Below are 14,692 nucleotides of genomic sequence, written 5' to 3' on the forward strand. Positions count from 1 at the left end.
GGAAGGTATACTCCTAGACATTTTATTCTATGATTAATTTAAATAGATTATCTCTTACTATCTCTTTTTGCAGGACACTGTTAGTGATATCTAGAAATGCTGATTTACATGGGTTTATTTTATATCCTACTACTTTGCTAAAATTGTTTCAATTAATTTTGTGTGTGAATCTCTATTATATATAACTCATCTTTGAAGCAAGATAGTTTTATTATCTTTTTGCCCATTCTGATTCCTTCAATCTCTTTCTTTTCTGATTGTGACTGCTAGCATTTCTAGAACAATATTTAATAATATTAATGATGAGAATTCTTGTTTTGCTCCTGGTCCCATAGGGAAGGCTTCTAACATTTCCATTACAGGTGTTTGCTGACAATTTTAGTTAAAAGCTTATTTTATTATTCTAAGGAAAAATCCGATTATACCTGTACTATTTGAATGTTGTTGTTTTTTAAAGTAGGAATGTGTTGTATTTTGTCAAAAGCTTTTTTTTGCATAACTTAATATAATCATATGGTTTGTTACTTTTTTTTAGTAGAACTTTTTATATTCCAATTTCAAAAAGTCTTTACCTATAGAACAAAGGGTATTCTTTTGAACCTGAGCTCTGGCAGTATCCAGACCACCTAAAATGGAATCCACTTAAAAGGGGAGATGCTTGGGATCTGTTGCTGGGAGACAAAAGAACTGGCGCATGCGCCGAACTGAGTACAAGAACACTGATAAATGGGAAGGGGGATGGGGAATCATCTCCACTCGAATGGTATCATCCTATTTATTTCCTCTGGGAAGTGTGGGTAATAGAAGGATGACTTTTTACCTACAGTAGATAGTCATTCTGCTTGGCAACTCCTCCCGCATCCCAAGTGATGACTGGACCCCCCTCTCAGTCGCTTCCAATGAGCCCGTCCAGTTCTAGCGATCCCGCCGAGCCTCACTATTGGCTCGTCCCGACCGCCTCCAGCTGAGGAGAGCCGGGCTTGAGCTGCGCGGGCATGTCTCGCCAGCCTCTGCGGGAGGGCTGGATGGGGTGCAGTTCGTTACCTCTCTGACTGACAGCGGCTTTCTCTGCGGCGCGGGGGTAAGGGCCTGGCGAGGCAAGGCGAGACTTAGTCACGGTCAGGGTCTCGGTCACGGCCACGGTCAGCGGAAGCAGGGCAGGTCCGGGGAGGCAGGTCCGGGGGTTGTGCATCATCCCTTCTTCACATCCCTTCACTGCCCAGGCGGGTGAGGGGCCGGGAAGGTGGTTTATGGCTACTTTGCCCAAACGGGGTGACCCGGCAGGTGCCTTGCCCTCCCATGAAGACACTTTAGTCTGCAAATCGCCACCACTGCATATGCCCGCTCCATGCTCCTGTAAGTAGATAAATCCGGAATGAGGGTCATCCGCAGTGACAAGTGAGGAAATTGCTACTGTGTCCTCTTAGGCAGCTTCTCTGGAATTTGATTCCTGATCTGTAAAATAAGGGCTTATTTTCAGTGATGTTTGGAGTGCCTTCCAGCTCCTATATAACAGTAAAATGCTGGTAATAATAACACAGTGTTATCTGTATAATATATAACTGCCTGGCACTTATATAGTGCTTTATGGTTTACAGAATGCTTTATATTCATATAGACATACACTTATGTTAGTGAGATTTAAAAAAAAACAAAAAAAAAACCTTTCTTTCTGATAGAATCTATAAATTAGTTACCCTCAGGGATAAGAGACTCGCCCATGGTCACACAACTAGGAAATACCTGTGTCTAAATTTGAACCCAGGATCCCTGTTCCCAGACCTGGCTCTTTAACCACTGAGCTACCTAATTGCCCCACATCTATGAGATTCTAATTCTACTTTTGAGGTAGAGGATATCTCCATCACAGGAAATGTTCAAAGAAAGTCTAAATGATCAGGATTGTAGAGGCAGATTTCTGATTGGGCTAAAATATTGATCTGAAGAGTGTATGATTTGCCTGAGACCACATAGGAAATGATCAATTTCATATACTCTTCAGTCTGGCACTTTTTCTCTAGTGCCAGCCTCTATCACAGTATGTGCCACAGGTAAGACAAAAAAAAAAAGGTCTCTGTATTGCTAGTTTTTCCCATGACCATTGTGCCTTCAACAATTACACATCAAGAATTTGGACTTAAACTATCAGTATAATTGATCATATCAAAAACCAAACTAACAGAAATCACTGATTATCTCAGTAGATGCAGAAGAAGCCTTCAACCAAAGACAACACCTATACCTACTAAAAACAGTATAAAGAATAGAAATTAATGAGTTATATCTTAAAATAAGTAGTATCTACCTAAAACCATAAGCCAATATCATCTGCAATGGAGATGTTAGACACCTTCTCAGTAAGATTATAAGTGAAGCAAAGAGGGCCTTTATCATCACTACTATTTCACATTGCATTAGAAATGTTAGCTTTAGCAAAAAGAAAAGAAAAAGAAATTGAAGGAATTAAAGTAGGCAATGGAGATACTAAACTATCATTCTTTGCAGATGATATGATGGTATACATAGAGATTCCTAGAGAATCAACTAAAAAACTAAGTGAAATAATAACTTTAGTAAAGTTGCATGATACAAAATAAATCCACAGAAATCATCAGCATTCCATATATTAACAACAAAGTTAGGCAGAAAGAGATAGAGAAATTCCATTTAAATAACTTTAGACAATATAAAATACCTGGGAATCTACTTGCCAAAACAAACACAGGAATTGTATGAACACAATTATAAAACACTTTTCAAAGAAATAAAGTAAAATGTAAACAATTGAAAAACTTTTATTTGCTCATGGGTAGGTCAAGCTAATATAATAAAAATGACAATTCTACCTAAATTAATTTATTTACTTAGTGCCATACCAATCAAATTACCAAATAATGATTTTTTTAGAACTGAAAAAATAATAACAAAATTCATCTGAAGAACAAAAGATCAATAATATTAAGGGAACTAATGTAAAAAAAAATTGAAGGATGGTAGCCTAGCAATACCAGATCTCAAACAGTACTATAAAGCAGCAATCATCAAACAATCTGGTACTGGCTAAGAAATAGCATGGTAGACCAATGGAATAGATTAGATAACACAATATATGTGTAAATGACTTTAGCCACCTAGTGATTGATAAACCCAAAGATCCCAGCTTTTGGAATAAGAATTCACTGTTTAACAAAAACTTCTGGGAAAATTGAAAAATAGTATGGTAGAAACTAAGTATATAAGCCAATAGGTCACACCCTATACCAAGATACAGTCAAAATGGGTATATTATTTAGATATAAAGAGTAATACCACACTAAATTAGGGGAACACAGAATAGTTTATCTGGCAGATCTTTGAAGAAGGAACGAATTTATGACCAAACAAGAGATAGAGAGTATTATAAGATGTAAAATGAATACTTTTGATTGCATTAAATTGAAGGCTTTTGAACAAACAAAACCATTGTAAACAAAGTTAGTAGAGAAACAACAAGCTGGGGGGAAATTTTATAACAAATTTCTCCAATAAAGGTCTAATTTCTCAAATTTATAAAGAACTAAGACAGATGTATAAGAATATAAGTCATTCCCCAATTAACAAATGGTCAGAGGATATAAACAATTTTCAGATGAAGAAACCAAAACCATCAATAATCATATGAAAAAAATGTTCTAAATCACTCTTGCTTAGAGAAATGCAAATTAAAACAACACTGAAGTTAAAATACCTCACACCTATCAAATTGGCCAATATGACAATAAGGGAAAGAGAAAAATGCTGGAAGAAATGTGGTAATATTGAGACACATACATTGTTGGTGGAGTTGTGAATTGATCTAACCATTCTGAAGGGCAATTTGGAACTATGCCCAAAGGGCTATAAAACTGGACATACCCTTTGATCCTATAATACCACCACTGAATATTTATCCCAAAGAGATAATAAAAAAGGGAGAAGGACCTATTTGTACAAAAATATTTATAGCAGCTCTTTTTGTAGTGGCAAAGAATTGGAAATTAAGGGGATGTCTATCTGTTGGGGAATGACTAAACAAATTATGGTACATGTTGGTGATGGAATACTATTGTGCTATAAGAAATTATAGATGTGATGATTTCAGAAAAAGTTGGAACAATCTGCATGAACTGATGCAGAATGAAATAAGTAGAACCAGGAGAATATTTTATACAGCAACAGCAATACTGTATGATGATCAACTGTGAAAACTTGGCTACTCTCAGCAATGCAATGATCTGGGTTAATCCTAAAAGACTTATGACCAAGAATGCACTCCACCTCCAAAGAAAGGACTGTTGGAATCGGATGGATGTGAATCAAAGCATACTGTCTTTATGGTTTTATTTGAGGGGTTTGTTTTGTCTGAGTGTGTTCTTACCACAGTGATAAAATATGGAAGTGTGTTTTGCATGATAATAAAAATACAATTTTAAAAACCTCATAGACAGGAGGGAACCTTCTTCTGGCTTTCCTCCTCTGCCAATTGACAAAATAAGTTTCTTTCTAAAACAAAACAAAAAAAAAAAGAATTTGGACTTAAATTACAAAAGACATATGTAAATATATAAATGTAAATATAAATTCTATAAATGTATTTTTCTGTACTGAACACTCAAACATGATCAAGTTTACAACTCACAATATTTAAAGTTTGACCAGATTTTGGTTTATCTGCAACAACTTTCTTATTTTATAGATTAGGAAATGGAGACTTAATAGTGATGAAGAGATTTGCCTGAGGTCACATAGCTAATAAGTAGCAGAACCAGGATGTGAACCAATGTTGTCTGATTCTAAAGCTATTGCTTTTTCTTTCCCTTCATCCCTTATGATAGTTGCATGAAAGATTGATGTCAGAAAGACAAAGTGGATAAAGAATGAACTTTGCAGAAAATCAGGTAAGCCAAGAATGTAGAGAGAGTGAGAGATCTCAGATGAAGAGGTGAAGCATAACATTGGTAGGATTAATATGAAGAAATGGTTGGATGAAGGACTTCTTTTCATTGGGTGAATTCTTTGTGGGAAAATATGAATGAATAAATTTCATAAAAGATGAGGTTCTAAATAGATCTGCAGTCCATCAGTTAGTAAATTTTCTTAACCCTTACCTTCTGTCTAGAATCAATGCTAGTATCAGTTCCAAGGCAGAAGAGAGGTAAGGGCTAGTCAGTTTTGGGTTAAGTGACATGCCCAAGGTCATATAGCTAGAGAGTGTCTGAGGCCAAATTTGAACTCAGGACCTCCCATCTCCAGACTTAGCTTTCTATCCACTGAGCCGCCTAACTGGCCCAGGCATCACTAATGTCCCTCAGCTCTCTGGCTCAGATGTCAGGAAATGTGTACCAGAGTCTGAAAGTCCAATGAAAAGGAATGGTTAAAGGACTAAGCTAAGACTTTAACTCTAAGGGGAAGGAACACCTCGCCTCTCAAAAGATTGTTTTTTGCACATACACTGATTAGAAGATATCATCTTTGTCCAGTTAAAACTAAGCTTATATAAACAAACAGGAAGGAAAATTCCTTCACCACGCCATATGCATCCAAAAGGCAATTCTTTGACACAAGTGTTAGAAGTAGCTCCTAGGAAACCTGGCAGTTGTTCAGCAGAATAAGGAAGAAGGAGGCTTTCAATTGTCATCTAGAGAGAAATGATCTGTTGGAATGGAGAAAGAAGAGGTTTCTCAAAAAGAAGATCTATCCAAAGAAAGGACTTAGACGAACCCGGGAGATCAAGTAGTGTAGGAAAAAAGGGGGAAGTGTTCTCGCAGTATCTATATTTCATTTCCAGCCACAGCATTTATTTTCCAGCTCTAGCCCAAATCTTCCTATATCACCAAGATATTCTTTTGGTATGTGTGACTGCTGTAGTGAGAATGAGGATCAAAGGTACACTAAACTCCTAAAATTTGTCTAGCCAGAAGGAAGAGTAGCCAGTAAAAGGCAAGGGGGGATGTTCTCCTACCTAGTAGCCAAAACCAGAGAAAAAAGTTGGGGCCCCATCCAGATCACTCAATGCTCCCCCTTTGGTTCAAGAACTAAATGACCTTAATCTTGAGCATGTACCCCTGAACTGTTAGCTTCAAAAGTCTATCTCAAGGAGCTGGAAGTTCTTTTGTTATTGACTGCAAAACTACCAGCCAAGGCATCTGTACCCTATACTGGGCCAGCATCAGCTAGGGCAAAGTTCACGTTAGGCACCATAGCTCTGTGGCATCACTTAAAAGGCAAATATTTCCTTCAAATGGGAATGAATTGCAATGAAAAAGGGATGAGAAGGAAAAGTTAGTTGTTGAGTCCAATACAGAACCCAAGAAGGAATCCTTCTTAGCCATCAGCATTGCCTTGCTATATGAAAGTCAGCTGGCTCTGAAATCCGACAATTAGAAAACCTTTGGTATTCCATCTGTGCCCACTACATAGAAGAGCCGACTCATTGGTCCCCTTGAAAGAGCTGGGAGAACAAGAATGGAGTAGATCCATCATTTTCAGCCACTCCGCTGGAACAAAGCCTTTGTATCACGGCTTTGCCTCACTCCTTTGCTTCATCTAAACCCTTTTGCCAGTTCATGGTCCGTGTTGAATCACCACCATTTGTCCTCTTGAGCCTTTTTGTTAAAGGCTCTGCCTCAGCTCCATGAAGCCATGTGCTTGCAGGTGCTCTAGAAGATGAAGTGGACTGAAAGAAAAATGGGCCAACATCACTGCACAAATCCAGAACTCTGAACTATCAGGCAGTTTCTCTTCAGTGGACAGTATATAAGACAATTGAAAAACAACTGAAGCAGCTAGCCATCGGAACCACGCTAGGTTTTACCTACAGTCTGCCCCAGAAGGATACTGGAGAGTAAGCAGTAAGAGTGGCTGAAGCAGGTCAGGTCATGGCTCACCCTGAACCTAGGCTTCTTGGTGGCACATAGTTGTTCTAATGTGGAGCAAACCAGGAAGGCAGATGGTTCCATCCATGTCCCCTGATTTTACACATTACTTCACATTGATGGGGAGTTTTCTCTGTAACCAACACGGTATCCAGATTGTCATTGATACAGCTTGGGCCATTTCTATAACTTAAAAGAAGCCCAGAGTCTACTGTCCTAGAATCAAGGTCAGGGTCGCCTCCTGCCCTGATAACCACAGGCCTTTAGGACTCCACCTTTCATATATTAGAATGATATGTAGAACAGAAGCACCACCTCTGTGATTATGCCAAAAAAAAATCAAGCCTAGTGAAATTCCTTTAGCCCTTTGAGATAGTGACCTGAGTGGCCAATGCCTCAGTAAGCCAAGTGCTCACAGGTGCATGACCTACATACCTTCCTAAAGTAGGCACACATCTTCCTGAAGATCTGTTTGCATTTTGAACCACCATTTTCCCAGAGAAGGGGAGCTTGCCTCTCCACAAAGAATTACCTGGTCTGAGAACCAGAACAGAGGGGCTCAGCTGGACCCCTGTCCTATGGGGAAAAGTGTAGCATTTGGCTAACTGTGACCCAGCTAGCCACCTTTTATTTGTCCTGCCCACCCTCTGGAGCCTTCTCAGGATGCATATTTGACTCACTAGTCATGTCATCTTCAACCAAAAACCTGCCCTGGAAAAAGACAGTATTGAGATTTTTTTAAATAGTTTCTAAAAATTTTAATTGAGATTTTTAAAGGAGAAAGCTAGAGAACTTTCTCAACAATGACCTGCCATCCTTGGTCTGCTCAAATCATGATCTTGAGGATGGCAGTAACAGTTGAAAGATAATTATCTTTTATAGTCCTGACTTCCTTTGCTAGCCTAAGTGTTCAGGACCTGGAGAGACTAGAGGAGGTTGAAGCCATTAAACAATACCAACTCCTACTAAGCCAGAAAGCTTAGTAAGCTCACAAACAATACAGAGTATTCAGCATTCTGGTCCCATTCTGCCCCCCCCCCCCCATCTATACACTCTGACCAAAGTATCATCTGCTAGGATCTATAGTCTTTCAGTACTGTGCCCTTTCCCTCTGTTAGGTACATAGCAGGAATTTTATACCTATTTGATGAAAATTTGGGATGAATTACAAACTCTTAGAAGCTTCTTCAGAAAAATGTCAATTTGCTTTCAGTCATTTAAAAATGACAATTCCATTATTCATATGTAAGTAAAGTTTGTTTCATTCTTGTGTGATTCTTATTACTCTTAGGAGCAGAGTTGGCCTCTTTCATCATATAGCTTTTCAAGCACGTCTACCAAGCCATCTACCAAGGGCACATAATTGGAGGTATGTCTTCTAGAGGGACGGGCAATGGTATGAAGAATTGGTGGAGGATCCCCAGACCACATGGAGAACCAGGGAGCTAGACGGTATTTAAAGCCCTATATATAGCTCTAAAACCTGTGATCCTATGTGTGGAATGTTCTTAGTGTCCCTTTCTCCAAACACACTGTGTTCATATCTAAAAGAAATAATCAGTGCGTATCCCTCCCTTGCCCCCTTCCTCCCTTCTTCCATCTAACCCTCTCTCCCTTCCTGACTTACCATATGCAAACTCTAGGGACACAAATCAAGAAAGTCAGACCCTCTGCTCTCCAGGATTTCACATTCTAATGGCACAACACCATGCAGGAGACATTTCATATGCAGGTCAGAGGAAAGCGTCCCATAGTCTCTAGAGTGCAGTGGCTAAGCAGCTAGTAATGAATGCCTCTTCTTTGAATAGGATAAACTGATACGGATTCCTGGACTAGAAGCATTGCTATTCCAAAGCCTCTTGGGTTCAGGATCCTCTGGTGTCTGTTGAGTCTGAGGGAGATGGTGGCAACTGGGCATGTCTGACTTCTTATCAATAGGCATCACAGTGGCTGGGATGGCTGGGCCAGAAGCAGGACCCTCTGGTTTGTATTAAAAGGTAGCACAATTGTTGTATGTGTACTTTTGAGTTGTTCAAGGGTAAATGGATTTGTATTGAATACCAGGTACAACTGGGGATGGCAGTTTATGGCTATGCAAAAACGAATTTGCCCATTCTGGGACTGAAACTATGGCTGTGTCTGCCCTAGTAACACCACGATCTAACTCCTTCCATAATCAGCTAATGTAGAACAAGAACAAGGGGTTCAAGGATTCCTAGTCCTTACTGCCACAAGACCCCATCATAATTAACAACAACAGTAATAATATTCATGTAGCATTTTAAAATTTGCAAAGTGTTTTCCATATTATCCCAATTGAGGCTTGCAACAACCCTGTATGATACATTCTACAGGTATTATTATCCCTATTTTGCGGATGAGAAATTGAGGCTCAGAGAGAATAAATGATCTGTCCCTGACTCACAACAGTGCCAGACAAGATTTTGACCTGGTACTTCCTGATTTAAAATTCAGTACACTGTCCTCTTGCCTCAGAGAGAAAAACTCTAATAGTTTCATGAACACAGAGAATGTGTACAGACTCCATTAGACTTTGCTATATGACTTCTTTTGGACAGCAAAGCATTAATCAAAGGAAATTTTTTTCTGGTACTTTTCCATTTTTTAAGACTTCAGATCATACTATATACTCTTAAAAATTATCAAGGACTCTCCTTCCCCAGATGTTTTTGTTTATTTTTTTTTATATTCAGAAATTAAGACGTCTTAGTGTTATGAAAATAATTTTGACCTCACGGACTTCCTGAAAGGATATTGGGAACCCCCAAGAGCCAGCCACACTTTGAGGACTTTTGGGTTATTCTGATGGGCTACACTAACAAGGAACAGGTATATATGAGAATACAGAAGAAGAAAAACTCAGTCAAGAAACATTTACTTCAAAAAGATATAAATGATATGTAGTAAAGACAACAGTGTTTCCTAAGACATCTGCATAAACAGAATGTAGGAGTGGTTTAGAGAATTAACTGCAATCAAGCAATATCTGTTGAAACAAGAAAAAGTTCAAGCTGTTTCTTCAGCTGCATGTCTATTCTAGGGTAGGCCTGATTCAAGACCAGAACTGTGGTAGTTTAGGTTTGAATTTAAGACAAAAATCAGACACCCTTTGGTCATTAAACATTAATTTTAAAATATATATTTTATTTTAGCCATAGCAGGAGAAAAATATTCAACAAAGATAAGGAAATCTTGAGCTGACTCAGATGAATGAAACTCCCTTTTCTGGGCTGTCCTTCTGAATCTACCAGTTAAGCATCAGAGATCTTCCTAGAGGATCTCCTGGCTGCTTTGTCTTTAGATCACCAAGAAGTGATGTCAATAGCCTGAGCCAACCAAGACTCAAAGATAATCTCAATATTTTTTTCCTTCAGTATTTTATTTCCCCGATTACATGCAGTAACAGTTTGCAACATACTTTTTTTGAACTTAGAAGATCCAAATTTTCTCCCTCCCTCTCTTTCGTCCCCTCCCCCAGAAATGGTAAACAATTTGATCTGCATTATTATGCAAAACATTCTCCTATATTAGTCATTGTTATGGGAATACTCATATAAAACCAAAACCCCAGAATAAAAACACAAGCTGAAATGAAAAATAGAATGCTTTGATCTGCATTCCCACTCCAGCAGTTCTTTCTCTGGAGGTAGTTAGCATTCTTTGTCATGTCCTTCAGAATTGTCCTGGATCATTGTATTTCTGAGTCTCTCTGTCTTTTAAGAAAAAAATCAGCCCTGTCTTGCCTGGAATGAGGATATTGTAGCTACTACAACACTTACACATTATAATCTCTTACCAAACTAGAGCTGTTAACTATGATTACTTAAGTCCAAGATATGGTAACTGAGGTTCAAATTGAGCTAAACTCGATTTCTGACCTAAAAACGATCATGGAATTCCTCTCCTTCAAAAGGACTTCCACCCCCCTTGGTTAAATCTTCTTGAGAAGCAATTCTTTTATTCAGGAACCATCATTTTAGACTCCTGGCCAGGCATACTGAAATAGATTTGCCCCTGCCACTACTTTGCTGTATTACCTTGAACATATCATCTCCCTGTACTCTAGCATCCTCATCTGTAAAATGACGGATTGAGCCAAATGATACTCTAAAATCCCTTCCAGGATGACTCCAAGGGCACAAGCAATACTATATATATATATATATATATATATATATATATATATATAGTTGAAGCATGGTAAAATGTGAATGAAATAGCCTATTTCATGTTTACCTTTCTCTTAGAGTGTAAGAGATTTTTTCCTTTCGGTGTTAATGAATAATATTGGACTACATTTAGGACTCTCGGGAACTAATAAAGTGAATCTTGGGAGACTTCATGGAAGAGGTAGCCCTTTAGAAAGGGGGTAGCACTAGATCAAACCAGATAAATGTTTGTTTAGACAAGATAGAGGAATGAAGAAAGAAACATGTGTACAGAAGAGAGTGGTTAGGTTTGTTTAGCAAAGAGTAGAAAGTCTGAATTGTGTTGTTGATTTAGGTAACGGGAATAGGGCAGCTAGTGGAGGCTTGCTGAAGACTTCCTAGCCTGAGATGAGAGTGTTTGCGCAGGCCAGTGGTTCTCTCAGTGAGGGAAAGAATGAGAGTTATTGGAAGAATTCACTAATGTCCCTCCCACTGGTCTTCCCTGCGGTGCTGGTATTTGGCCTGGGAGTGTAGCCCTTTAAATGTTCCTTGCTGGTATGGGAGGAGCTGGTTGCCTTGGCAAAGGGCCTGGTTTCCATGGAGACTGGGTATGGCTCACAAGGTGGTAGCTGTTGTAATTAATAGCCCCATGACTTGGGAAGTGGCTCCAACTGAAGATCACCAGATTCTAAAATATCTGGAGTGAGCGCCTCCTCACAACAGGCATCTGCAGAAGCCAGCCCTGAATCCTTTTTATGCCTTTGAGGCACATTCCACTCATGGAGGTTAATGAGGATAAAGATTCAGGGCTGAGCCTAGGACTCCGGGATTTGGTCCCAGCCTGAGTGCCTCAGCCTGAACTTGGCCCAAGTTTGCAGGGAATGTGTGCCCCAAGCCAGGATTGAAGGAACCGCTTGGGGCTTGTCTGTTATAGCAAAGGTATTTGAATTTCTCCTCCTCCTTAGTGCAAAGCCTTCCCTCCAACCAGATCGGGTTCTTTACTCTTCCTTCCCTCCCTCCCGTGACTCATTCTTGCCTCCTTAGCTTACTTGATTTTCACTTCCAGCTTGAACTATCCTTCCCCAAACCCTCCCCCCTCCGTCTGAAAAGAGCAACAAATCTTCTGAGGCAGGGGCTACTTCAGCCCAGACTGCTCTGTTTTCTTACATCAGGTATAACCTAAGCATGGAGCCGGAACAAAGCAGTATAAGCCCGTGAGCAGGGAGTGGAGGGATAGCATGCCCATTTTGCAGCTAAGAAGTGAAGCCCAGAGAAGCGGGGATTTGTCTGAGGTTACCCAGCAAGAATCAGAGTTGAGTTTTAAAACAGCATCTAAGGCTCTTTCTGCCGCACCAGGCTGGTGTTCAATAACATGCTGATCATCTTCTCACCCCAGGGGCCCCGAAACAGACCGCCTGGGACGTGGCCTACATCGAGTTGAGTGTTGATACGGCAGGGATAGCTGACCTCAGGAGTGACTATCTGAGCTGCCCCTTGGATGAAGCCGGATCTCTGCTGCCTAACCCTTTCCCCAGATCACTCCTAACAGACCCTCCCACATCCCAGATAAATAAAAGCTTTTAAGGCTTCAGGCCTTTGGCCCCTATTCCCTATGGAGCCCCTCGGGGAGAGAGCTGGGCAGGGTGACCGAGTGCATATCACAGCCCCGATGCTTAAAGCTTTGACCGGTGAGTTTTCCCTGGAGTCCATCTTGCTGCTGAAACTTTGTGGTTTGGGGCTGGTAGACCTAGGCTGCCTCGGAGAATGTTTGGGGCTGGAGTGGCTGGACCTGTCTCGTAACATCCTCACCCACCTGGGACCCCTGGCCTCGCTTCGGCAGCTGGCTGTACTCAATGTCTCTGCCAACCGTCTGACAGGGATAGAACCACTGGCCTCTTGCGAGAGCCTGCAGAGCCTCAATGTGGCTGGGAACTTGCTGGCCGGGGTGGGCCAACTGCAGTGCCTGGCAGGCCTTCAGCGGCTGGAACATCTGAGGCTCCAGGACCCCTTGGCACGGCTTAGCAACCCGCTCTGCAACAGCTCTTCCTACAGGGCTGACGTATGGGAGCTGCTGCCTGGCCTCAAGGTCATTGACGGGGAGCGGGCGTCAGGTAAGGGCAGTGAGTTCTACCAGTTGTGCAGGGACCTTGACAAGTCCTTGCACAGGAGCCCGGGACCTGTCGCTGACCTTGCCTCCTGTGAGGCCAAGCCCTGGGTGGAGCCCAGCTACTGGAAGTCCCCACAGGACCAGGACAACTCCATCCTGGAAGATGCCTGCCGCCAGTTCCAGGACACAGTACAAGAATTTCAGGAGCTGAGCCAGAAGGCTGATGATACTCTAGCCCAGGCAGAAAAGGCCCTTCGACCTGCCAGTGGGAACTCGACTTCCTTTGTCTTCTAAACCCAGCCAAGTCCAGTGTTGAGGGCAGGAGGGAGGGAGTGGTTGGAGAAGGGACTCACTTAACCCAAGGTCCCTCACGTGCCCCAGGCCTCGAAGAATTCTCCATATAGTTCCACAAATCTCACTACTGGCCCCACAGATTATATCCAAATAGTTTTGTCCACCTTATTTAATGTCTCCATGCTCATTTAAAGGAAAACCAAATCTGGATCCGCATTCTTGTGGGGCTATAATAGTCTAACCATCTTCTTTCTGTCTGTATGGGCCCATAGATAAGCCATGCATTCCAGGACTTCTGAGTGTCTTGTGCCTCCCTACCTCCTCCCCATTTTCACAAGACTGATGCCATGAAATAAGTGCATGACTGAGTTGATCCTCTGTATCCCCCTCTGTATCCAAGAGCTATAGTGGGGTATAAGCTGAATATGTAAAGGCTTCATGAAAAATAAAATATATTATCCTGGTAAAAAACTCCTCTGCATTCTTGGTACCCTATATCCTATACCCATGTTGGTGAAGGTGTGGCATGGGTGCCAGGGGGCTGCTCTGTTCCCCCTCTCCATAGCACCCAGGGACATTTCTGTATGTCCCACCCTCCCAGTCCAGCTGCCCGATGCAAGCACTTCCTCCCTCCACTGTCTAGGGCTAATGTGGGGGGGGGGGGGGCTTACACGGCAGCATGAAGTTGCAGTTTGGGCATGCAATCTTAAAATGTTTGCCAACACTATCCTATACCAACTGCCTATAACACAAACTGGGTGGGACAGGAGGGCCAACTGGCTATACCTTCTAAAGATCCTGAGATAAGGGGTTAGTAATCTTGGGATAGAGAACTTGGGAGGTGAGGATGAAGGAAAGAGCTTTCAGTTGCTAAGATTTTCCCAGAATTGTCTATCCAAAGTCTTTCTATCCTTCAAAGCCCAGCTTAAGTACACCTCCATGAACTTTTCTGAAATGTCACTGTTGACCCTCTTCTCTAAAATTCTGCTAAAATCTATAGTAGGTCACCTGTAGTGCTATGAGCATAATTATCTCTTGTTTTTAAATAGTTCTGTCTTCTTTCACTTCCTAGTCACTTTCTAAAGGAGCTGGGGACTCTTTGGTTGCTTCTACAGAATTGATTATGCATTAGATATCCAATAAATGTCTGTTGATTCTCAAGGTGAATCACAGACCTTCAGAGCTGGAAGGAATCATAGAGCACATCTAATCCAATCCATACCTGAATG

The 14,692-nt window shown here is 41.2% G+C and overlaps 1 protein-coding gene across 15 annotated transcripts; it reads left to right on the forward strand.

The window, feature by feature from the left end:
- The first annotated feature begins 689 nt into the window (after window positions 1-689).
- Window positions 690-13,934, forward strand: LRRC61 (leucine rich repeat containing 61). 15 transcript variants are annotated; one of them, XM_056799887.1, is made up of 6 exons: window positions 968-1,081; window positions 4,854-4,916; window positions 8,185-8,262; window positions 8,702-8,890; window positions 9,608-9,743; window positions 12,459-13,934. In XM_056799887.1, exon 6 carries the CDS (start codon window positions 12,675-12,677, stop codon window positions 13,461-13,463), a length of 789 nt encoding a protein of 262 aa, XP_056655865.1. In that variant the 5' UTR covers window positions 968-1,081; window positions 4,854-4,916; window positions 8,185-8,262; window positions 8,702-8,890; window positions 9,608-9,743; window positions 12,459-12,674; the 3' UTR covers window positions 13,464-13,934. The 15 variants fall into 15 exon arrangements, with proteins under 15 accessions (XP_007504638.1, XP_007504633.1, XP_007504641.1 ...); XM_056799885.1 differs by lacking the exon at window positions 8,702-8,890 and having other exon boundaries at window positions 953-1,356; XM_056799888.1 differs by lacking the exon at window positions 9,608-9,743.
- Window positions 13,935-14,692: the final 758 nt, after the last annotated feature.

The sequence above is a fragment of the Monodelphis domestica genome, chromosome 5, assembly GCF_027887165.1.
Source record: "Monodelphis domestica isolate mMonDom1 chromosome 5, mMonDom1.pri, whole genome shotgun sequence".
Classification (NCBI taxonomy): domain Eukaryota; kingdom Metazoa; phylum Chordata; class Mammalia; order Didelphimorphia; family Didelphidae; genus Monodelphis; species Monodelphis domestica.

What these genes read in the sequence shown, in the direction of transcription:
- LRRC61 (XM_007504576.3), top strand. Translation starts at nt 12,675, where the DNA reads ATGGAGCCCCTCGGGGAGAGAGCTGGGCAGGGTGACCGAGTGCATATC.